Consider the following 24,780-nt stretch of genomic DNA (forward strand, 5'->3'; position numbering starts at 1 on the left):
TACCGCTTGCTAGGTTAATTGGTCATTGTAAATTGCCCCTGTAATTAGGCTAAGATAAAGAGTCAAAGGCTATGGGGAGAAGGCAGGAAAATGGGGTTGAGATGGCTATTTAATCAGACAGGATGGAATGTCAGAGCAGACTCAACGGGCCAAGTGTCCTAAATCTGCTCCTATGCCGTATGGTTCTGTGGTCTATTTGATCTCCTAATTTGTTTCTCAAAATGGCAACTGGTAGCATGAAACTTTACATTCTGTTTATCTTTTCCACACTTGATAGGGTTATAGAGGAGATGCTGGTGCAAAGGGTGAAAAAGGACTGCCAGGACAAGGTGCTCCAGGACCAAAGGTCAGGAATTACTTACAGCTCAAAAGAACATCTTAAAGCGTTCCCTTCTGGTTGATGACCAAATGCAAGACTGATGTGCTGACCTGAAAGCTGAGCAGTAAAGCTTCAGTTATTTAATTCCAGCCGGTCTTTGTCTATATGATTAGAGTGTTTCCAGGTTGTGGAAAGATGGAACCGAGCAGATATCCTGTTCATTATTATTAACCTGTAATTGGAAAGTGCCTTTTTTGTGCATTTTAGCTTGTCTGTTGTAATGTTTTGTTGTAAGTAAGTTACAAACATTATCCATTTTATCTTGTCTGTTATAATGTCTCTTTGCAAACAAGTTACAAAACATTATCCACACATAAAGATGCAATAGTTAGTTGATAGACTGCCATTGCTGCATCTAGGAGATGAAATGATTAGGGAATGTCCATTAGAAATTTCCGAAAGTTTGTCAGATATTTTACTGACTTTAATGAGAAAAGCCGAGAATTAAAATAACATCAAATGCCAAATGCAGATGCTTGTATGGAGGAGTGAGCATGAACTTTAAAAATTGAGCACAGCCTTTCAGAACGTTCCAGCGGGCTTGAGGTATTGTAATTTCTTAGGCACTTGGCAAACAACTTAAAAAGAAATGGTGCAGCCATTGTGTGAGTGGACAGGGTTAGAGCGGAGAGCTGGGGATTTGGTTCAAGAAGTGTCAGCAAGAAGAGGTGAAGACTTAGTTAAGTTTCTGGTATGTATATTTTTACTTTCTTTGCCTATTGGTCCTAGGTAGAGTGGCAAGAATGGTTCCAGGGTCAATAGTGTGTTCTTTGTGTCAGATGTGGGAATTCTGGAAGCTCTCCAGTCTCCCTGATGACTATGTCTGAGTGAAGTTTATCCAGCCGCAGCTCCTTACAGACTAGGGAACTGAAGCTGCAGCTGGATGACGTATAGCTCATACAGGACAATGAGGAGGTGGGAGGTAAGAGCTACAAAGAGACTGTCACCTTAAGTTGCAGAAGGCAGGTAGCTGGGTAGCTGTCAGGAGAGGGTAAGGGGATAGGAAAACAGTGCAGAGTACACCTCAATAACAGGCATAAGACTTGGGATACTAGGGCTCTAGAAGGTTACAAGGTAACCGGGAAGGATCTTAAGCGATGACTTAGGAGAATTAGAAAGGGGAATGAGAAGGCCTTCTCAAGCAGGATTAAGGAAAAGCCCAGGTCATTCTACATGCATATGAAGAACATGAGGATGACTAGTGTGAGGGTAGTATTAATGAGGGACAGAAGAAGAAACATGTGCCTAGATTCAGAAGAGGTAGGGAACATCCTTAAAGAATACTTTCCTCCAGTATTGTGTATACTTGGCACGAGGGACCTTGACGTTTGTGAAGACAGCATAAAACAGGCTGATAAACTGGGCATTAAGAAAGCAAATGGGCTGGAACCTTTGAAAATCATTAGGATAATAAGTTCCCAGGGCTGGATAAAATAAACCCCAGGTTATTACAGGAAGTGGGGTAAGAATTTGCTGCATCTGATCTGATGATCTTTGAATCCTCACCAGCCACTGGTCACAGCAGTTGTACGAGATGATTGGAGGGTGGCAAATGTTTCTTTGTTCAAGAATGAATGTAGGGACAACTCTGGGAATTATAGACCAGAGAATCTTACTTCACTGGTGGGCAAATTACTGGAGAAGGTTCTTAGAGACGGATTTACAAGTATTTGGAGAAGGGGCAGGACATGCCTCAGGAATTTAATTTTTTGAGGATGTGATAAACACATTGACAGAACTGTGGCAAATGTAGGAGAATTAGTGTGGTGTTCACCAGAGGGAATATTAGGCTACTTATTTTGTGGAGAGATATACATTTAGTGATTGGGAGTTGGATGTAGAGGCTGACGGTTCAAAAATGGCAGTGAGAGGAGTTGTGGTAGTCTTTGAGAATGCATGAAATTACAGAATTGTACAGAGTGGGAAGAAACCATTTGGTTCATCGAGTCTACATTAGATCTTTCAAAGAAAAATACAGATTTCTTCATATGCCTGAAATTTTGTCTCCTCTGAGTACTCGTCCATTCTTTTTGTTATGCAAACTACCACTGAATTTGTTTCATTACCTTTAGGTAGTGTGTTCCTAATCATAACTGCAGGTTGATCTCACGTGGGCTCTGGTTCTTTTGTTCTTTATCCCTGCCATCTTCCAAACCTCCCACTATGTCCTTGATAAAATGAAACAAATTCGAGACTGTTTCAACTGGAGTGAAGATTGATTTTTACATGGAATTGGACCACGCTGAATAGGTCCTTTGACCCACGATTACTGCTCCGATTATGGATTTGCAGTCTAAACTAATCCAATCTGCCTTCATAAGATTCATATCCCTCTTCCCTGCCTGTTCATTTGTCTTTCTAAATATTTATTAAATGTTGCTGTCAGCTTCTACCAATTCTCCTGGCACCTGCCATCCTCTGTGTAAAACAATTTACTTCATAAATCTTCTTTAAGCTTCCCCCTCTCACCTTTAAAACTATAGTATTTACTATTTCCAACCTGGGAAACCAAAGCCTGTCCATCTAACCAATCTATCCCTCTCATAATTTTACATCATTCTGTCAGAATGCTCTCCGTGTTTTGCTACGTTCCTGCAAAAAAGTTCCATGATTGTCCAACCATTTCTTATAGCTAATACTCTCCAAACCAAGCAACAACCTGATAAACCTCTCTGAAAGACTTCATATCTCCTTGTGTCACTTCTTGCTGGGAAGTAATGGATTTGTACCCCAGGATCCCTCTGTACATCAATGCTCTTTCGGGTCCAGCCATTTACTGTGTACATTCCCTTACTCAATCTCCCAAAGTGCAACACCTCAAATCAGTTCTTTGAAAGAATGACTAATTACCTCTTTGCTTTTCTCTTCAATGCTGTAGCATTTGCTTGCTTCCTTTTGGTAATTTCTGTAGAAGATTTTTTTTTTAGGTAAAAACGTGGTCGTTCAAAAAAGGGAAGGTTTTTGCATGCTGCCTTATCAAGCTGATGTCTTGAGCTGAAATGCCATTTTAGCCTGCAAAAATACAAACAAGTAGTTTTGTAAAACACATCATGCCTCAAAACTTGTTAAGGAGCTGATGCCATTTAAATTACCTTCTAGTGCTCATCAATAAGATTACATAGAATTCTGGTGGATTACAGTTCGCCAAATGTTTTCTCCTAAAAGCAGTTTGCTGAATGTCAGTCCATAAGTATTGTGAGCTTTTCCTGAAAGTATTGTAACTTACTGCTGGTGGGTTGAAAACAATTTTGAATCACAGGCAGAGACTTTCTAAGACTATACCAAAACTTGAGTAATAGCTATTCTGAAAAATGATCTCAGCATTTCAAAAGACAGCGTTGTGTCACTGCACACCATTGGATATCAGGAGATGGAGAGTGCTTAATCTCGGGCAATGCACTAGGTAGCCCTTCAGTCAGTCAAGGTATAGGATGAAGTCCTGAGGCCAAGCTGAGATGTACCGATACAGCGGAGGAGAAGGTCAGCAGGACAAGGAGCCTTACAGCCCTTTCCCTCTGTGAGTACACCGCACTATTTCCTTTCTGAACCTTCTTCACTAGCTCAGTATGACACCTGAAGCCTGCGTACATGCTCATTTTGTCCATGAATCTTGAAGCCTGCACTCAGTGTACTCCTCACCAGCAGTGGAATATGGAACTGGCAAATCCTGCCCCACAGAGCTAATACCCGAAGAGCTGCTGAGTACTGAATCAGCATTTCTGCTTACTGTCTCCAGGCAATGTCAAATAATGGTGATCACTAATTTTAACAAAAGTTCATCACTCAGTTTCAAAAGCATGAAACTAAAAGAGTCCTGGTGAAGAGTGTCATCCAGAAACATTGACTGTTTACTATTTTCCACAGATGCACCCTGTCCTGCTGAATTTTTCCAGCCTCTTGTGTGTATTGCTTTGATTTCCGGTGTCTGCAGATTGTCTCTTGTTTGTGAAACCAAAATTCCCAGTTGTTTTGTTTGTTTCCACACTTCTACTAAAATAATATCCTAATGCTCTACTCGAGCCAGAGTGAAAGCGACTGATGTTTTGAAGCAGGGGATTAGGGAGCATAAGGAAAGAAGATTTAAAGCTCGGCTTCTCATAATTAAATTACAAAAGGGATGGTAGTTAAAGGCAAAATGAGGTGTACTTGAATAACTTTAAGAAAGAGGTTTGTAATAAAGGAGGGTTAAATAGTTACATCTGAATAGTATAGTGGGAGGATAATATGGAAAATGTGACAAGTGGATGCCTTAGTCTGGGAAAACAATGGAGAAAGGAGAGTAGACCCCAGAAGACTGAACCTATTCAGTAATCGTGTTTGGAGGATTTTTATCCCAATCACAAGCGAAGACCACTTTTGCTCCTTTCTTACACTCAAATGTAACTATTAGAGTTTTTTGCAATGCTCTATATGGCTCACAAGAACCTAAAGTTTTGTGTTTTCCTTTGAGAGATTTTGTTTTAACCCAGGTTCTATGTTCTTCATCAGGTAAATCCTGAGATCTGGATGCACTTTGTGGAGAGATAAAATTGCTCATACAAATTAGCTGACCTCTGTTTCTTCATACATTTATTTTAACCTTCAAGCAAATAGAAATAAAATAACCTTTCAGAATCTTTAAGATGATTTAAAACTGAACATGGGATCCTAACTGAAAAACAAATATAAGTTTTCATTCACTCCTGGAATAAGTATTTTTTTTTATTGGATACAATCCAGGATTTTCAACCATTTAATGCAGATGTTTGTTTTCTCAATTATTTTCATTTTGTTGACAATTACTCATGCTCTTTTCTCTTACACTATTTAATTTTAAGCAGACTTGGACCAATCATTGTCAATTCTAAGATTTTGGTAAACCTACACACCTGCAATAACGTGTTTGCATGAGACTTTACAATTCATTCTATTTCCCTTTTAATGCTAAATAGCATTAATGTTAAAATACTCCTGTGTGCTTTTCATTATTGTTTAACAACTAGCAGTACAAAATTAAAAATACATCCAAAAACAGTTCAACAAGGAAAATCACTTATATTCTTTCAAATTTCAGAAACCAAGGACGCTTTGTTGACAAGCTCAAAATTCTACGAATGCTAGATTATTCTGATTCATGAATTAAGATCAAATTAATGATATAATGTGACATGAGAGTTGGTTACTGTATGTTGGACGTAGGAATAAGTGTGATTAGAATATTTTTGGCCTTAAGTTACAATCTCAGATCTACTGAAATCATTATAATGCCTAAAGGAAATCCGCCAAAATCAAATTGTGTATGGAATCATTTACCACCCCCTCCCCACTTTTTTTAAAAGTTATTGTGCAAAGATTAAATGTTCCGGAAAGTATTGGATTGAAAAATCTATTGCCTCATTTTGGTAAAGGAATGATGAAGGAAAGATTGAAAAAATAATTTGTATTTAATTATACCAACACCACCATATTTTCTGAGAACACAAAAGCTAATAAATGACTTCTGAAGGGCAAATAATCTACTATTTTGCATATGCAAGGCTACTGAAGAACCAATAAGATTTTACAAGTGTAACTAATCTGTCTCAGTGATTTTCATTGAGAGACCTGTGCTGGCCATGATAATAGATCTCTTTTATATTCAGGTATTACTATATAGTTTATAGATCAAAATGAACTGCCTGTTGAAGCAATGGCATGAACTCAGTTTTTCCTTTCCATGGATGCTAACCTACTAAATGTTTGAGGTATTTTCAGCATTGTTTGCGAGCACACTCGTTGTCAGCCATCTTGTTCAACCAAACGTGTTTTCAATTTCCCATCTTCAACGCTTTTAGTAAAGTTTGTGTTTAAAGAAAACAGGCATGTTCAATAAATATGTTTTAAAACCAACAAGTAAAGGAGCATCGATGGATCTATATCTAAAGCTTTAGGCAAAAGATACATTTTTCAATGCGCTGAAAAGGTCTTCAATCAGTTATTGGAATCTGGCACTCACAGCTTTTGAGGTTGCTGGGAGCAGAATCAATCATTGCCTTTAAATGGGAATTGGAAGTACACTTCAGAAGGAAAAGTTCTCAGAACTCTGGGAAAGGATTGAAAGTATGGGAGACGTAGGGACAGAATGGACTTGATGAGGCAAGTGGCCTCCTTCAGAACTATGAATTAAAAGATTTATTGAATGTTACAATGATTCCATAAACATATAGAAACAGTTTTCTTAATTGCTCACAGAACAGGATATTCACAGAGCCATAGAGCATAGAAACGGGGACTACAGCCCGCCATGTCTATACATCACCAAAAAATAAAACATCTAGGCTAATCACACTTTGCTTCCTGTCTCCCAGTCAACTCCACCCAACCCACCAAAATTATGATGCACCTATTTGGCTTGTAGGAGAAAATAGAGTACCTGTGGTGGACCCACACTACCTGGAGCAGACCAGCAACATATTTAGGCTGATCTTACATTTTTATGAATGCTTACGAACTAAAGTTGCAATATATTTACTTGAACATATATATTTTCGATATATTTATTGATTCTGCATGGACTTAACATTTGCAGGGTGAAATTGGGTATAGTGGACCTAAAGGTTCTCGAGGACCTCCTGGAGCAGGAATCAAAGGTGTCAAGGTAAGAATATTTGCCAGTCTTTATTTCTAGTATGTTAAAATCTGCAAAGAACTCATAGAATGACCCTGTGGTTTAACATAGTGTGAAGATATGCTGAGTTACTTTGATCAAGAAAGCCACTGATAAAGTCCAATTTTAACTCAGTCAAATGGAGCAATTTGGCTTCAACACTGTTATACTAGGGAAATAAATATTTGGACAAGTATTCCTCTCCTTAATATTATATAGAATGACTGCTATAGTGTATTTTCATGAAGACAGAATGGATTCAGTTCCCATATTTAGCAAGTTAGTAAAATTTCTTGAGTACATTGTAACACTCAGCAAATTTCCGATGGGAAGGGAGCTGCTGAGTATGAAACAGACCCCAAGTTTGAGATCTGCCTCTTTTGTTATGTTGTTAGCCAAATGACCACCTGAACCTGGTGCAAACACTACTTAAAAAAGACTTGGCTGATATCGAAACACTTCTATCCAATATCGCTCTCAAAGAATATTGGACCATATTGCATTGAACCCTGAGCAGTTGAAAGATGTTTGTAATGCTTCCAAATATCGCTAATGAGCAAAAAGATTTAGAAATCATTGAAAAAAGTTAAAATAATTAAAAATAAGTCTATTTGAATCCATATTTTAACATGTTAGTTAATTAAGGGGCATTAGTATTAATTAAATGAGGAAACACCTTTACTATTCACTTAGTGAATCAGACCAGCCTGTGGATGGCAAATAGATGAGGATTCAAAAGCAATGTATTGCCATCTCCTCAGCTCAGTATATTACAGAATTCCCCAGATCCGGCCAACTGTTGTTCCCTTTATAGCCCAGTGTTAGTAAGGAGGTGCCCTGGTGAATATAGCCATGACTGTAAATATCTGAGGACCAGCATCCTAACTGAACATTGGGAAATTATCCCTTTATTTCCATGTAAAATCCCAAATCCAGCAATGCTGTTATTGGAGAGAAATGGGGGAGTTTCTAAGAGAAACCAGTGCCGATATTAAAAGAAGCAGAAGAAAAATCTAACATCAAAAAAGTATTTGCACCAATTTAGCACAAAAGTACAAAATATAGCTGGAAAGGTATAATCAAATTCTACATGGGTTCATGCTTATTACATAACAAAACTTAATTTTTGATGTTTAGTTCCTGGATTATCCTTCAGTTTTTAAACATTAAGGGGAAGTATATTTGAAGTAAAGATATTTTTGTCTCTGTTTTCCACAGGGCGACATTGGGTATCCTGGACCATCTGGTCCAAAAGGCACAGCAGGAATTGGTTTGCCAGGCCAAAAGGTGATGTAACATTAATCTATTACTTCCCTATAATAGTCATAGAGAGATGCCATGTGGAATTAAAGCAGATCCTGGAAGCAACTTTTCACCTAGGAGAAACCAGATTTGACATTCTCACCCTGTATTATGTCCTGTTTTTGTATTTTGCTGTGTGAGTTCAATGCACAGCAAATGGAACGCTGGTGCTACTGAAAATTGAATGTAGGATACTAATATAAATTATTAACCACAAAATGTTAACAACATATTTCACAATGGTAATTTATGCACATCTCCCTGAAGATTGGTCCAATCTCAATGCGCCTTATCCAAAGTCTCTTGATCAGTTAACTACTGAAGAAAGGGGACTGGACAGTTCAGATTCTAGCAGAGGAGTAGTCTCCTTTCCCTGCTCTTTTTCTTGTGGATGAAAACTACTTGTCTTTGAACAAAGAACAGGGAAACTTGTCCTTCTGCACTACTGAGATATTAATTCTGCACTGTACATATTATAATATTAATTACACAATGTTCACATTTTCATATTCAATGCCTATATAAGAAAACTGACTTATTCATAAAGCCTGTGGACCAAATTTAAATTGGAATACTCTGCCCTTGACTCTTGATTCTTACTTTCCTGCTTGTTATAAAATGTAAGGAGGCCATTCAAATTATCAAATCCATGCTAGTTCCAGCTGGGTAGCTTCATTTTCTTTAGCCCTGCAAAGTGTTCTTTCACATATGTGCATCAACTTACTATGGTCTTTCCCCTCCACTTCCACTGTAGGATTACAGTACTTATAATCAATATACAATCAGGTGTTTTGGTATGGGAAGAAACTGGAGCAGGGGGGTTGGGGAGGGGGAATGGTCTTGGAGAATATGAATTATCATGTCCTCTCAAGTCAGTGCAGGGGGATTTTCTTCCTCTCCTCCACTGAAACTTCTAATAAAATGGAAACTGAATGGAGTCCCAGTTCTGATTCTCTGACTGAAGATTGAATCTGACCAGCGAACAGTCTGCCTGAGGGACTCCAGCAGTATCTGTACAGGGAGAGAGATTGTTGACGTTTCTGACTGAAACACTGTCTCGGTTCCTCTCCCCTCACAGATGCTGCTTGACCTGCTGAGCTCCCCTAGCAGTTTGTGAGTTGTTCCAGATCCCAGTGTTTGCTTCTCTTCTGTCTCTCATCTGATCATCCTGACTCCTTGTTTATCCCCAAACTTAGAAATGTGTTTCAGTGTCTTGTAGTTTGATTCTACTTTTACATGTTGCACATCCAGCAATTCCACTGGCTTGATTGGTCACTTATTATGTTACTCGACTAAAAAATAAATTGCACTGTTAGCATTAATTGGAGTAAAGTTTGGTTTGGTAGAGAATATATTTTTGTTTTGAATAAGAGAGCCAATTAAAGTGACCATCATATACGCTATCCAGTGAAGAATATATGGCAAGGAACTAAAAACCAGATAAATATAACATTGGAAGCCACTTAAGTAACAATGCACTGAAACTTAACAGATGTAATTTTTTATGCAGGGAGACCAAGGCTTTATAGGACCACCTGGGCCAAGAGGTGCAACAGGAGAAGGACTCATTGGAGAAAAGGTACCAAGTAAAATTACTTTCATGAAATGAACATCTTTTATAGCTTGCATATAGTACCTCAAAGAAAATGGACTGTATTTTCTCATACAGAAAGAAAAAAAATTGTGGCATTGAGGAATTTAACAAGTTAGCAATTTCCTTCTGCGTCTTCTGTTCATCTGATACTCTGAAGCAAGTTCAGTAGTGTGCAGTGGTAGGCAGTCACACCTGGACACCACTCCTGTGATTATTATTACCATTTCCCTCATGGACAGCATGGGCCACTCTTGTAGAAACAGCACTCTTAGCACATATGGGGATACCTTCTATATTGCTTGTAGGGGATTTGTGGAATTTAGCACTGGAGTCCAGGAGATATAGATACTCCTCAGGTAGTGTATTTAACAGAAAAAGTTATTAAGGAGGTAAAAATGGAATATGAAAGTAAACTAGCCAATAATATTAAAGAGGATACATGAAGTTTCTTAAGATACGTAAAGTGCATGCAGAAGAGAGACGACAGTGGATATTGGATGATTGGAAAACAATGCTGGAGGTAGTAATGGAGGACAAGGAAATGGTGGATGAATTGAATAGGCATTTTGCACCAGTCTTCACTGTGGAAGACACTAGCAGAATGGTGGAAATTCCAGGAGTCATGAAGAGTGTGAATTTACCATTATTAGGGAGAAGGTTCTTTGGAAACTGAAAGATCTGAAGGTAGGTAAGTCACCTAGACCAGATGATGTACACCCCAGGGTTCTGATAGAGGTGGTGGAAGAGATTTGGAAGCATTAGCAATGATCTTTCAGAATCACTAGATTCTGAAATGGTTCTTGAAGACTGGAAAATTGCAAATGTCACTCCACTCTTCAAGAAGGGAGAGAGGCAGAAAAAAAGAAACTATGGGTCAGTTAGTCTGATTTCTGTGGTTGGGAGGATGTTGGAGTTGTTTATTAAGGTTGAGGCACATGATAAAATAGACTGTAGTCAGCATGGTTTCCTCAAGGAAAAATCTTGTCTGACGAATCTGTTAGAATCCTTTGAAGAAATAACAAGCAGGATAGACAAAGGAGAATTGGTTGCTGTTGTGTACCTGGATTTTCAGAAGTCCTTTGGGAAGGTGCCACGCATGAGGCTGCTTATCAAGCTACAAACCCAAGGTATTACAGGAAAGATTCTAACATGGATAAAGCAGTGGTTATTTGGCAGGAGGCAAAGTGTGAAAATAAAGGGAGCCTTTTCTGGTTGGCTGTTGTCAGCTAGTGGTGTTACATAGGGGTCTGTGTTAGGACCAATTCTTTTTATGTCGTATGTCAATGATTTGGATGATGGAATTGATGGCTGTGTTGCAAAGTTTGAAGACAATATGAAGATAGGTGGAGGAGCAGGTAGTTTTGAGGAAGTAGAGAGGCTACACAAGAACAGATCAGGAGAATGGGCAAAGAAGTGGCAGATGGAATACAGTGTCTGGAAGTGTATGGTCATGCACTTTGGTAGAAGAAATGAAAGGGTTGACTATTTTCTAAATGGAGAGAAAATACAAAAAAAACTGAGGTGTAAAGGGGCTTGGGAGTCCTTGTGCATGATTCCCTAGATGTTAATTTACAGTTTGAGCCAGTGGTGAGGGAATGAGATGTTAGTATTAATTTCAAGAGAACAAGAATAAAAAAGCTCACAACATTGAGACTTTAAAAAACACTGCTGAGGCCTCACTCAGAGTATTGTGAGCAGTTTTGGGCCCCTTATCTTAGAAGGAATGTACTGAAATTGGAGAAGGTTCAAAGGAGGTTTAGGAAAATGATTCCAGGATTGAATGGCTTGTCATATTCAGATTCAGATTCAGTTTATTGTCATTTAGAAACCACAAATGCAATGCAGTTAAAAAATGAGACAATGTTCCTCCAGAATGATATCACAAAAGCATATGACAAACTTACTAGAATTCAGAAGAATGAGGGATGACCTAATTGAAAGCTATCAAATGATGAAAGTTCTTGATAGAGTGGATGTGGAGAGGATGTTACCTATGGTGGGAGAGTCTAAGACCAGAGGACACAGCCCCAGAATAGAGGGACATCCTGTTAGAACGGAGATGAGGAGTAATTTCTTTAGCCAGGAAATGGTGGATCTATGGAATATGTTGCCACAGGCAGCTTTGGAGGCCTAGTCTTTATGCATATTTAAGAAAGAGGTTGATAGATTCTGGATTGGTCAGGGCATGAAGGGATACGGGAGGAAGATAGGAGACTAGGACTGAGAGGAAAATTGAATTAGCCGTGGTGAAATGCTGGTGCATATTTAATGGGCCAAATGGTCTAATTCTGCTGCTATATCTTGTGGTCTTATGCTGTTAGCTTTCCCTTAGGCCATCTAGTTACACCCTCCACCATCCCACCTAGTCTTGATTTTAACTGCTATACTCCAGATCACAATTTTTGCCCATCTTCCTCACTAACTATTGATCTGATGCCTGAGTCCTGCCCATTTCCAAATCCCTTTTCTAATCTTCCAGCTCAAGCCTCTATTGAAAACCATCAAGTCTCTCTCTTCTGCAACACACCCCCCCCTTCCCCAACTCTATGTTCTTTACCCAGGCAGCTAATTTCTGTGTGCATTTTGCTGTGCTGATATTCAGGGAATACAATTAATGTGCTTCATATGTTCCTGTATTTTGCTGCAGCAGTTTTTTGAATGAAGCGTTCAATGGACAGCTGTATTCTGGCCTATTTATGTGGTTGAACATGGCCCATTTATTTTCTAGACCAAATATTTTAAATAATGGGTTGAGGAATGGTATGCACACTTCCTCTAGCCCACCCACAAGCTGTTCAGGATTTCATTTGCTGTTTGTACACGTTCGAAGGTTAAATCTCTGAAGAAAAAGAATATGCATTATATTTCCAACAGTTTCATTACTAGCATTTTAATCTTTTCAGATCATAGGTTTTCAAGACTTCATAAGTTTATGAAATTTAATTCCCAAAATTCCTTTAATATCACAGCTCTCAGTAACTGGTTTGATGCTCTCTCTTAAATTAGCTGATATTTTTCTCTATTTCAATTCTCATTTAAACCAAGATGACAAGGAGGTCTTGTTAAATAGCTAATTATAATGCTCTGGTATTGAGCTACTGAATCTGTGAGAGTGTATTTTAATGAAATGTGTTGCAATTTGCAATATGGAAATAGACCATTCAGTTCTGGCTATATCAGCTTTTGCCCTTGAAAGAAATTAATAATTCTAATCACATTTTCCCACTATATTTCTTCAACTCCTGGTGTCTGGTTGTCCCATTATAGGAAGGATGTTGAGGCTTTAATAGAGTGAAGAAGGGGTTAATCAGGACACCGCTTAGATTCGAGGGCATTTGCTATAAGGCGAGGTTGGACAAACTTGGATTGCTTTTTCTACAGCAGTGGAAGCTGAGAAGAGATCTGATAGAAGTTTATAAGATTATGAGGAGCATAGCTAGACAGCCGGTGTATTTTTCCCTGGATCTAACATCGGAGGCATGCATTAAAGGTGAGAGTGGATGTGCTCAAAGGTAATGTGCAGGGCAAGTTTTTTTAATCTAGTGAGTAGTGGGATTGTGCTACTAGGGTTGGCATTAGAGGAAAGAATGATGGTGGTGTTTAAAAAGCTGTAAGATAGACACATGGATATGAAGAGAATGAAAGGATATGGACTTGTGTCAGTAGAAGGGATGAGTTAAGTTAGGTCTGCCTGGTCCTGTGCTTTTCTACATCTATGTGTTATGTTCCTGACCCTTTAGCCACCTAAACAATTTTACCTCGAATGATAACTTAGTTTTAAATCAAATGGTTCAATTTAATATCAGAGAATGTATACAGATTACAACCTGAAATTCTTACTCTTTGCAGGCATCCACAAAACAAGAATCCCAAAGAATGATTGATAGGAACTTCAGAGCCCCAAGCCCCCCCTCCCCCCCACTTGCATCAGTGGAAGTACCACCCTACTCCCACCATGCAAGCAATAGCAAAAGGCCCCAAAGATACTTTGATCTGGATTCCATCAAAAACTACAATACATAACCCAGCACCTCGCTATCTCAGACAGGTTCTCTCTCAGGGGAAAGATCTCTCCTGCAACAACGAGAGCAGGAGACCAGCAACTCACTGTTCCAATATTACAATCTTCCACTTTGCTTCTCCAGGTTCCCCCCACCCCCCCACCCCACCCACCATTCTCGGGGACTGACAAGAAAGGGAGAGAGGGAGGGATATTGCTTGAGTACAGGGGCCTTCTTCTGACAGCTGCTGTCTCATTGCTTCAGTCAGTGAAATTGGTGAGGAACAGGGTCATCTATGGGGCCGCACCCCGAAGGTGCATGTCCTCCAAAATGCCAGGCTGGTGAACTTATGGAGAACTGTAGTTCGAGCTATCACTGTGCATCATGGATTCTGACAGAATCCCAGCCACCTTGATGAGAAAAGAAAGACGTAGGAAAGGAAGAATAAGCTGTTTTGTGTATGATCTGGAAGAAGTTGCCAGGGTCTACAAAAACCTCTGATGCTATCTTCAAGGCCTGACTTAGAAATGTGACACTTGTTCTTGCCAATAAGTTTAACTTATCACAGAGCCATAAAGAGATATTCAATACAGAAATGGGCCAACTGGTCTATCCTGACCCAGTTGCTAGTGTTTAGCCCATAACATTCCAATCCGTGTACCTTGATGACTGCCTTTTAAAAGCTGTTATTGTATGTCCCTCAACCATTTCCTCTGGTAGCTCATTCCATATCCGTCCACCCTTTGTGTAAAAAGAAATTAATCTTCAAGTTTCTATAAATCTCTTCCCTTCACCTTAAGCCTGCGCCCTCTATTCTTGATTCCCTAACTCTGGGAAAGAGGCTGAGTTCATTTCCCCTATTTATGCCCCTTGTCCTATGTTGTAAGTCAATTACATCATTTCTTTCATCATTGGTCCCTTTGGTTAAACTCAGATATTAGACTCTATGATGTTGTATTTATCCTAAACTACCTTCCTTACATTAGGTAGCAGTCTAGCAAAATTGTGCTGTACCCTTTCTGAAGCTTCTATATCCTTATTTTAGTGAGGTGTGTTGTGCTTCAAATAGGTTTATTGAGATCAAAATAATGTTTTACATGAATTCTTCATTAACTTTTGAATTTTATATTCAGCTTTTGTTGAAATAAACTATGTTTTTCTAACAATATAAATGAGTTGAAGACCTTCTGATGTTCCATAATATTGAGTCTAATTCATTAAAAGCAACAGTTAACGGTGCAAAATTAGCAACAAAGCCCACTGCCCAATCCAAAGACCTGGACAGTGGACCCTCGACTAAACTGTTGACTTGGTGAAATCCAACACCTCTGTACTGCTTTGATCAATTATTTCAATACTTGGATCTCAGGAACCAAGAAAAGCCTTTTCTCAAATAGTGTTTTTCTCTTTTAATTTCTGACCTTTGTATTAAAGTGAATGAAATGTTTAAAAAGTATTTCATTGCAATCTGGTAATCATTAAACAAGTTAAATAATATTAAATATATCAAATAACTGATATACTACATAACAGGGAGAACGAGGATTCCCTGGAGAGAAGGGTCAAAGAGGATTGGGAGGAAGAGGACCTCCAGGTCCTAAAGTGAGTATGTTTTAACCTGTCTATGAATTTTACATCACCAATTAGCAACAAAAAAAAATGTTATCTCAAAATGTGTGCATTTCATGGAAAAATATTATGAGATATCCAATTATTGTTACATTTATAAATCAGAATCAGATTTATTATCATTGACTTGTATGTTGTGAAATTTGTTCTGTGCAAAGACATAAAAGTACTGTAAACTATAAAATAAATAAATATTTCAATATAACAGAATGAAAGGGTAGTCGTACTAAACATGGTGTTGGGTAATGAGCCTGTCCAGATGGGAGAACACTGACTTTCAGGATAGCTATAAATTAGGATAAGTAAGATCCTTTGGGAGAATTTTAAATTGGATTAAGGCAAATGATGAGAGCATTAGGCAGAAACCAAGAAGAGTTAATGGGGAACACCTTTTCTCCGGTAAGTCCACATCAGACATGTGGAGGGTGCTTAAAGATCATCTGCAGAGAGTACAGAAATGGTATGTTCCTGTTAGAAGGAAGGATGGGCATGGAATGATAAGAGAACCTTGGATGTCAAGACAGGTGATGAATTTAGTCAAGGTGAAAAGGGAGAAGTATGTATAGCTTCGGAGTTAGGATCAAACAAAGCACATGAAGAGTATAAAGAAGCCAGAAAAGAACTAAAGAAGGGATTTAGGAAAATCAGGAAGAGCCATGAAGAGTCCTTGGCAAGTAGGATAAAGGTGAATCCCAAGGCACTCTATGCATACATCAGAACAAGAGGATAACTAGGGAGAGGATGGGACCACTCAAGGATAAAGGGGGGAACATTTGCTTGGAAGTGGAGAACATGTATGAGGTATGTAATGAGTACTTTGCCAAGTATTTACCAAGGAAAAGGATATGGAGGACCAGGAGATCAGAACTAAGTGTATAAATATATTAGGGTGTTTAGAGGTCAAGGAGGACGAAGTGCTGGACTTCTGAATGAGTATTAAGGTAGATAAGTCTCCAGGGACTGATGGGATTCAGCTCAGGTTAATGAAGGAGATTTCTGGGCCCTTGACCAGTATCTTTGTGTCCTCTCTAGCCATCGGCAAGGTCCCAGAGAACTGGCAAGTGCATAATTTTGTACCTGTATTTAAGAAGGGAAGGGAAAATCCTGAGAACTATAGACTGGTGAGTCTCACATCAGTTGTAGGGAAATTTGCTGGAGAAAATTCTAGGTATAGGATAAATATGAGGATTTGGAGACCCATAGCCTAATTAAGGAGAGCCAGCCTGGCTTCGTGTATGGCAGGACATGCTTTACCAGCCTGATTGAATTTTTGACAAGGTGAGAGAGAGTGATGTAGTCAAGTCAATGGATGTTGTCTATATGGATTTTAGTAAGGTGTTTCACAAATTCCCTCATGGAAGGCTAATCCAGACGATTAAGACTTGGTGAATTCAATACTGGTTTGCACATAGAAGACAGTGGATAGTGGTTGAAGGAACATATTCGACCTGGAGGTCTGAAATTAATGGTGTTCTACAGGGATCTGTGCTGGGACTTCTGCTGTTTGTGATCTATATAACAGACCTGGATGAAAATGTAGATGGATGGATTTGTAAATTTGCAAATGATGACAAGATTGGTGGAGTTGTGGATAGTGTAGAAGATTGGCAAGAATAAAGAACACAGAACGATATAGATCAATTGCAGACATGGGCAGAGAAATGGAGTTTAACCCAGACAAATGTGAGGTGTTGCACCTTGGTGGGGCAAATGCAAGGAGACAGTACACTGTTAAGGGCAAGACCTTTAACAGTGTTGCTTAGCAGAGAGATTTTGGGGTCCCAAGTTCATTGGTCCTTGAAAGTGGCTACACAGGTCACTAGCGTGGTTAAAAAGGCTTATAGAAAGCTTGCTTTTATTAGTCAAGACACTGAGTTCAAAAGTCAAGAGGTTATGTTGCAGCTTTATAGAACTCTGGTGAGGCCACATCTGGAGAACTGCATGCAGTTCTGGTCGCACCCCCCCCCCCCCCCAAAGGAAGGATGTTGAGGCTTTAGAGAGGATGTAGAAGAGGTTTACCAGGATGGTGCCTGGTTTAGAGGGCATGTGCTAACGAGAAGCTGGATAAACCCGGGTTATTTTCTGTGGCGGAGGCTGAGGGGAGATCTGATAGAGGTTGATAAGATTATGAGAGCCATAGATAGAGTAGACAGGGAGTATCTTTTTCCTAGGGTAATACCAGAAGGCATGTATTGAAGGTGTGAGGGGTCAGTTTTTTACTCAGAGTGGTGGATGCCAGGAATGTGCTGCCTGGTATGGTGTTAGAGGCAAATACATTGGAGGTTTTTGAGATGTTTGGATAGGCACATGGATGTAAGGAGATGGTGGGATATGGACATGCTGTAGGTAGGTGGGATTAGTGTTTGTGTGTTTCTGATTTGCTTTTTAGCTGGTTCAATACAACATTGTGGGCTGAATGGCCTGTTCCTGTGCTGTACTGTTCTGTGTTGTATGTAGTCATAGACCATTGACAAATCTGATGGTATAAGGTAAGAAGCTGTTACTGAATCACTGAGTGAGGGTCTTCAGGCTCATATTGGTTCCCACCCTCCCGATGACAGTAGCCAGAAGAATGCATGTCCCAGATGTTGAGGCTCATTAGTTTTGGATGCCACCTTCTTGAGGATATCCTTGACGTTGGAGAGGGTGGTGTTGGAGCTGCCTATGTGTATATGGGCCTCTGCAGCCTCTTGTGACCTTTTGCAGTGGAACCGCCATACCAAGTTTTGATGCAACCAGTCAGAATGATCTGCACTGTGAATCCACAGAAATCTGCAGAAGTCTTCGATGACATACCAAATCTACTCAAACTCCTAACGAAGTAGAGATACTGGTGTGCTTTCATCAATTGGGCTCGGCCCAGGACAGATCCTTTGGAAATGCTAAAACCCAGGAGCTTGTAGCTACTTTCCTTTTCCACTGCTGACGCCTCAAATAGGACTGGTGGTGTTCTCCTGACCGATGTCTCCAATGTATGATTATTGTGGTGAATTTATTTATTTTATTTAATAATACAGGAGTCTGCCCTTCTGGCCCTTTGAGCCAAGCCCCCGCAGCAACCTCACAACCCTGATTAACCCCAACCTAATCACAGGACAATTTACAATGACCAATTAACCTAACCGGTATGTCTTTAGACTGTGGTGGGAAACTGGAGCACTGTGGAAAACCCACACATTCCACAGGGAGGAAGTACAGAGACTGCTCACAGAATGGTGCTGGAATTGAACTTCAAACTCTGCGATGCCCTGAGCTGTAGTGGTGTGTTGCTGTGCTACTCTGGCGTCCATTTGCTCCAAGTGGAAATTCAGGGTATCTTCTAAAGTGGCACTGGTATTAGGCCAAAGTATTTGTTAAACTTTTTCATGTTCCTTGACTCCTGCATGATTCTTGGAAGCCAGCTTGCTGTTACATTCTGAAGCCTGTATAGATGAATTGCATGAACCAGTTTAGTATTCCCTTATAGGCATTGAAGATCATAGCATGATTTTAAAAAAATATTTAACAGGCTAGAAGGATAATCACAGAGAAGGAGCCTATTACATGTAATAGTATCTTAAAATTAAAATTAGACTGCTTAAGGGCAAAATCTGACAACACCCATTCGTACAAACTGGAATGTAACTTCATGAAGCAGTGATTCTTGATAAGTTAACTGAAATGTTTAAAATGGGGATAGATGTACAATTTTCAGGCTGTTGTCTGTTCTGATTGTAGTTTGATAAATCATAGAACATATATAGGACCTTGATTCTATTTCAAATGATGCCACTGATCCTTTTTTTCAGGGAGATCCTGGAGTGCCAGGGGCAGCAGGAACTCCTGGAATTCCTGGTGATTTGGGATCGAAGGGAACAAAGGTATTATTAATATTTATACCACTTCTTACTCTTTGTTCTCCCTCCTTTTCGAGGCAGCAGTAATTCATACCATTATTATGTTCTGTACACAGCTGGCAGTCCTTTATCTAAACACTCATGATATTAAAGTTTAGCACCAGACTAAAGAGTAAACCAGGCTTTTCTCCAGCTATCAATGGCCCATTAAGTTTCTCCACTGTTATTGTTAGCTAGGATTTCAATGTTTTCATTCTGTACCTTCATAAAGTTTATGAACATGTAGTTGTGAACAAATTCCTAAGCAATATGAACTAAAACTGCCTGCAGGTTGCAGCAGACAAACTTTATAATCACACCTGTAGATATATGATTTAAAACATTCCTTCAGTGATGGAACGTCAAATGCTTTGCTTCATCTTCTAAACCTGTTTTTCCACTTCAACAGTTGTTGATTCAGGTTGAATGTTTGCTCAACCTGGAGTTGTGTCACAATGTCAGTAGTAACAAATTTTTATGTGTGGTGTTTTATCTGTCTCGTTGTCATTCACTCTATTTCAACATGGAATTCTAAATTCTGATTTGACAAAACATCCAGTTTACTGATGCCTGGATTTTAGCTTTTGTGGGCAACACAAAAGAACGGGTATCCTAGAGTTGCACTGAAGGGAAGCTTTAAGTGATTCCCCAGTGCACTTGCAAACCTGACTGACAGGACAGGGACTTTGTGGGCAGAGCTACACAGTTGAAATGTTCAAGAGCAGACGAGAAAAGGTGAAAACTTTCAGCCTGGAGATTCAGATTGTGGAGTGAGAAGTGTCTGATAGTGGTTGGGTATATTGACTGCAGTGTGAGTGTTATGGTGATGGAGGTGGGTTTGCACAGATGCTTGGGCAAATGGTGCCGATGATGATTGAATTGAATTGAATTTTGGTTTATTGTCATTTAGAGACCACAACTGCAATGCAGTTAAAAAATGAAACAATGTTCCTCCAGAATGATATCACAAAAGCACATGACAAAACAGACTACACCAGAAAATCCACATAACGTTTGGCAATCCCCAATCCAGAGTCCGGAGAGGCTGCTGCATATTAATATTGCGCTACCATCTTAGCACGTTCCCTGGAAAGGAGCTCCAAACCCATCAGACAAAACAAGGCTACCCAGACACACCAAGTCAGGAGACCAACTCTACTACCCAACAAACCAAAAACTAAAGCTACAAGACCTACACAAAACCACATAGTTACAACAGTGCAAACAATACCATAATTGATAAAAAAAAGACCACAGTAAAAATAGTCTAAAGATGTTAAAAGACTATAAGTTCGAAAGAAACCACCACACAGTTTCCACAAGTCCTCAGGGTCCCAATAGACTCATCATCTCATGCAGGCGGCAGAAGGGAATACCCATGCTATTGACTTCCACGGTGCCGCCGGACTCAGCCTCGCAGATGCAGCACACGGTGAAAGCGCCCCGACTGCAGCGGACTCTGAGTCCATTGAAACTCCAAGCCTCCGACCATCCCCTCCGGCACAGCCTCTCTGAGCACCCTCCTCTGCCAAGCGCACTACGATGCCCCCGCCACCGGCCACCGGCAACACGACCCTGAGGACTGGGTGCCTGTTCTTCCCAGCAGAGACCCGGACCTCACAACAGCAGCAGCAACGAAGAAGGCCTTCCTGGAGACTTCCAGATGTTCCTCCGTGCTCCCACGTCCGTTTTTCATCACATTAGAATTGTGTACGGCACCCCGCTTGACGAATAACAGATATCAACTCTGGGGAGGCCGCTGCAAACTGCGTCGCGCTGCCATCTTGAAGATGGTTTGAAAGCTGTATGATCTGACAGTGATCAGAGAACCTTTAGTGGAGGTTAACTGGTGGTTTATTGGTGGCCTATTGCTGTGGAAGAAACTTCCTCTTCCTGATTGACAGGGCAGTGGTGCATGAAACTCTGTCCTCCACCACCACCTTTCCAAGGACTGAAAAATCTGGTGACCTACAACTGAAAATTTAAGATAGTGTGCCTCACCTCTAGCCCGGATAATTAAATAACAAACTCACTTGCTGCAGTCTCACTGGTCAATTACTCTTTCCTCTGTCTCTGAAATGGATGTGTTTTTTCTGTTTTTATCCTCTATGCCAATCTAAACCTTTCTTTTTTGTTAGTTAAGATTTCTAGTTGCCTCTTGTCTGTAAATTCATTTTAAGGAACTGATATGAATCAAACGTTCACTGCCATCTCACCTTTGATATTTAAGTTTGATTTGAACCCAAAGGGAATAGAGATATTTTTCTCAGTGGTCAAAGTTTCTGAAAACAGTGAGTTTCAGCATTCATCCTGCCAGTTAAGATTTATTTCATGAAACTGCCCTCTGATTTGGAATTAGTGCACATTTTAAAGGTGCAAATTGGGAAACTTATCTGGGCTGTTCCAGACGTGATTTAACTGAGTGAGACTATTATTTTACCTGGTGTCAGTCACAAATGAAGTTCTGCAGTTGCAAATATTGTGGCGCACCATCCGTCACAAGCATGATTTCCCAGTTGCCGGACATTTTAGTTCCAAATCCCATTCCCGTTCCGATGTGTCAAGTCCATAGCATCCCCATGTGTCAAGATGAGGCCATGCACAGGCTGAAGGAGCAACACTTTATATTCCATCTGAGTGGTCTCCAAGCTGATGGCACAAATATCAACTTCTCTTTCCAGTAAGCAAATTCTACCCCCACCTTCCTCGATTTCCCACTCTAAAGTGTACCTCTTCTCAACTGCCTATTACTTCCCCCTGAGAAAAACCCCTCCCCCTTCACTTTCTCCTATGGTCCATTCTCCACTCCTATCAGATTCCTTCCTTTTAGGCCCTTAGCCTTTCCCCAACCTGGCTTCACCTATCACCTTCTGGCTAGCCTCCTTCCCCTCCCCTAACTTTTTTATTCTAGCATCCTCCCCCTTCCTTCTCAGTCCCGAAGAAGGTTCTCTGCCCAAAGGGTTGACTGATAATTTATTTCCACTGATGCTGCCTGCCCTGCTGAGTTCTTCCAGCATTTTGTGTGTGTTGCTTCAGATTTCCAGCACCTGCAGACTTGCTCGTGTTTAAACGTTAATGGATGCAACCTACAAATTTGGGTCGGTAGTCACAGAAACAAGAATCAACAAGCAGCTAATTTGCAGGAATAAAGAACCCCTAACTGATGTTTATCTCACAGTAGCTGCTGACTCATTGAACAGAGAACAAACTGTACAGCACAGGAACAGAGCCTTCAGCTCCCAGTGTTGTGCTGAAACAGCTAAAATACAAATCAAACCACCCAAACACTAATCCCACTAAGTCCATATCCCTCCATCTTCCTTACATCCATGTGCCTATGCAAATGTCTCTTAAAAGCCTCTAATGAATTTGCCTCTACCACCGTACCAGGCAGTGCATTCCAGGCATCCACCACTCTTTGAGTAAAACAAAATTACCTCTCACATCCCCCTTGAACCTATTCCCTCTCACCTTTCCTACTCACCCTCTGGTATTGGACATTTCAACCCTGGGAAAACAGATATTCTCTGTCCACACTATCTACGCCTCCCATAAACTTGTAAACACTGATCAGATCTTCTCTCAGCCTCTGACACTCCAGAGAAAACAACCCAAGTTTATCCAGCCTCCCGTGATAGCACATTCCCTCTAAACCGGGCAGCATCGTGGTAAACCTCTTCTGCTACCTCTCCAAAGCCTCACATCCTTTATTTAATGGGGCAACCAGAACTGTACACAATACTCCAGATGTGGCCGAATCAGAGTTCTATAGTTGCAACATAACCTCCTGACTTTTGAACTCAATGCCTTGACTAATAAATGCAAGCATTCCATAAGCCTTCTTAACCACCTTATTAACCTGTGTAGCCACTTTCAAGGATCTATGAACTTGGATCCCTCTGCTCAGCAACACTCTTCAGGACTTTGCCCTTAAAAGTGTGGTATATCATTGCATTTGCCCTACCGAGGTGCAACATCTCTCATTTATCTGGGTTAAACTCCATCCGCCAGTTCAGAGCCCATATTTGTAACTGATCTATATCGTGCTGTATTCTTTGCCAGACTATCCACAACTCCATCAATCTTGGTATCATCTGTAAACTTACAAACACACCCTTCTACATTTTCATCCAGGTCATTTATATACATCACAAACAGCAGAGGTCCCAGCACAGATCCCTGTAGAACTCCACAAATTACAAACCTCCAGCTCAAATAAGCCCTTTGACCACTACTCTCTGTCTTCTATGCACAAACCAGTTCTGAATCCAAACAGCCAATTCCCTGCAGATCCCATACATCTTAATCTTTTGGATTAGTCTCCCATGAGGGACTTTGTCAACCGCTTTACTAAAATCCATGTAGACAACATCCACTGCTCTACTCCCATCAATCTCTCTCATCACCTTGTCAAAAAGCTCAATCAAGCTGGTAAGGCATGACCTGCCGTGCACAAAGCCATGCTGGCTCTCCCTAATTAGGTCATGGGTTTCCAAATACTCATAAATCCTATCCCTAAGAATTTTCTCCAGCAACTTCGCTGCAACTGACGTGAGACTCACCAGTCTATTGTTCCCAGCATTTTCCTTTGTTCACCTCTGAAGTAGAGGTACAACTTTAATCATTCACTCGTCCTCCGGGACCTCACCTGTGGCTGGAAAGGACACAGATATTGGTCAAAGGCCCAGAAATCTTGTCTCTTGCCTCTTTTGTTAACCTGGGGTAAATCCCATCAGGTGCTGGGTCTTATCCACCTTAATACTCATTAGGAGGCCCAATATTTCCTCTTCCTTGACTTCTAAATGCCCTAATATACATTGCACACTGATTTCCTGACTAAATTCATCACCTCTCTTGATGTCCAAGGTTTCATCTTTCCATCCCTGTCCTTCCTTCTAACAGGAACATACTTTTCTTGTGCTCTGTGCAATTAATCTTTAAACACCCTCCACATGTCTGATGTGGAGTTGCAAGAGAAAAGGTATTCCCAATTAATGCTTCTTAGTTCCTAACTAATGCCCTCGTAATTTGCTCTACAATTTAAAACTCTCCCACAAGGACCGTACCTATCCTTGTCTATAGCTATCCTGAGTGTTAAGAAGTTGTCACTGTTCCTTAACTGGTCACCCACTGAAAGGCCCGTCACCTGGCCAGGCTCATTACTCAACACCAGGTCCAGTACAGACCCTCCTCTCATTGGACTGTCCACATATTGATTTTAAGAAACCTTCTTGAATGCACTTAACAAATTCAGCCCCATCTAAACCCCTTGCACTAAGATCTCAGTTTATAATTGGGAAGCTGAAATACCCCACGACAACAACCATAATATTGTTACACTTTTCCTTAATCTGATTACATATCTGTTCCTCAAT

At 40.3% G+C, this 24,780-nt stretch overlaps 1 protein-coding gene across 3 annotated transcripts in view; it reads left to right on the forward strand.

The window, feature by feature from the left end:
* The window catches only part of LOC140732055 (uncharacterized), a 125,599-nt gene that overhangs the window by 14,693 nt on the left and 86,126 nt on the right, over positions 1 to 24,780 (forward strand). For all 3 annotated transcript variants that reach the window (XM_073054178.1, XM_073054180.1, XM_073054179.1), the window contains exons 3-8: positions 278 to 346; positions 6,927 to 6,995; positions 8,223 to 8,291; positions 9,817 to 9,885; positions 15,435 to 15,503; positions 19,319 to 19,390. In XM_073054178.1, coding sequence (XP_072910279.1) covers positions 278 to 346; positions 6,927 to 6,995; positions 8,223 to 8,291; positions 9,817 to 9,885; positions 15,435 to 15,503; positions 19,319 to 19,390 — 417 coding nt within the window. The remainder of the gene's footprint in view (positions 1 to 277; positions 347 to 6,926; positions 6,996 to 8,222; positions 8,292 to 9,816; positions 9,886 to 15,434; positions 15,504 to 19,318; positions 19,391 to 24,780) is intronic.

The sequence above is a fragment of the Hemitrygon akajei genome, chromosome 8 (assembly GCF_048418815.1).
Source record: "Hemitrygon akajei chromosome 8, sHemAka1.3, whole genome shotgun sequence".
NCBI lineage: Eukaryota > Metazoa > Chordata > Chondrichthyes > Myliobatiformes > Dasyatidae > Hemitrygon > Hemitrygon akajei.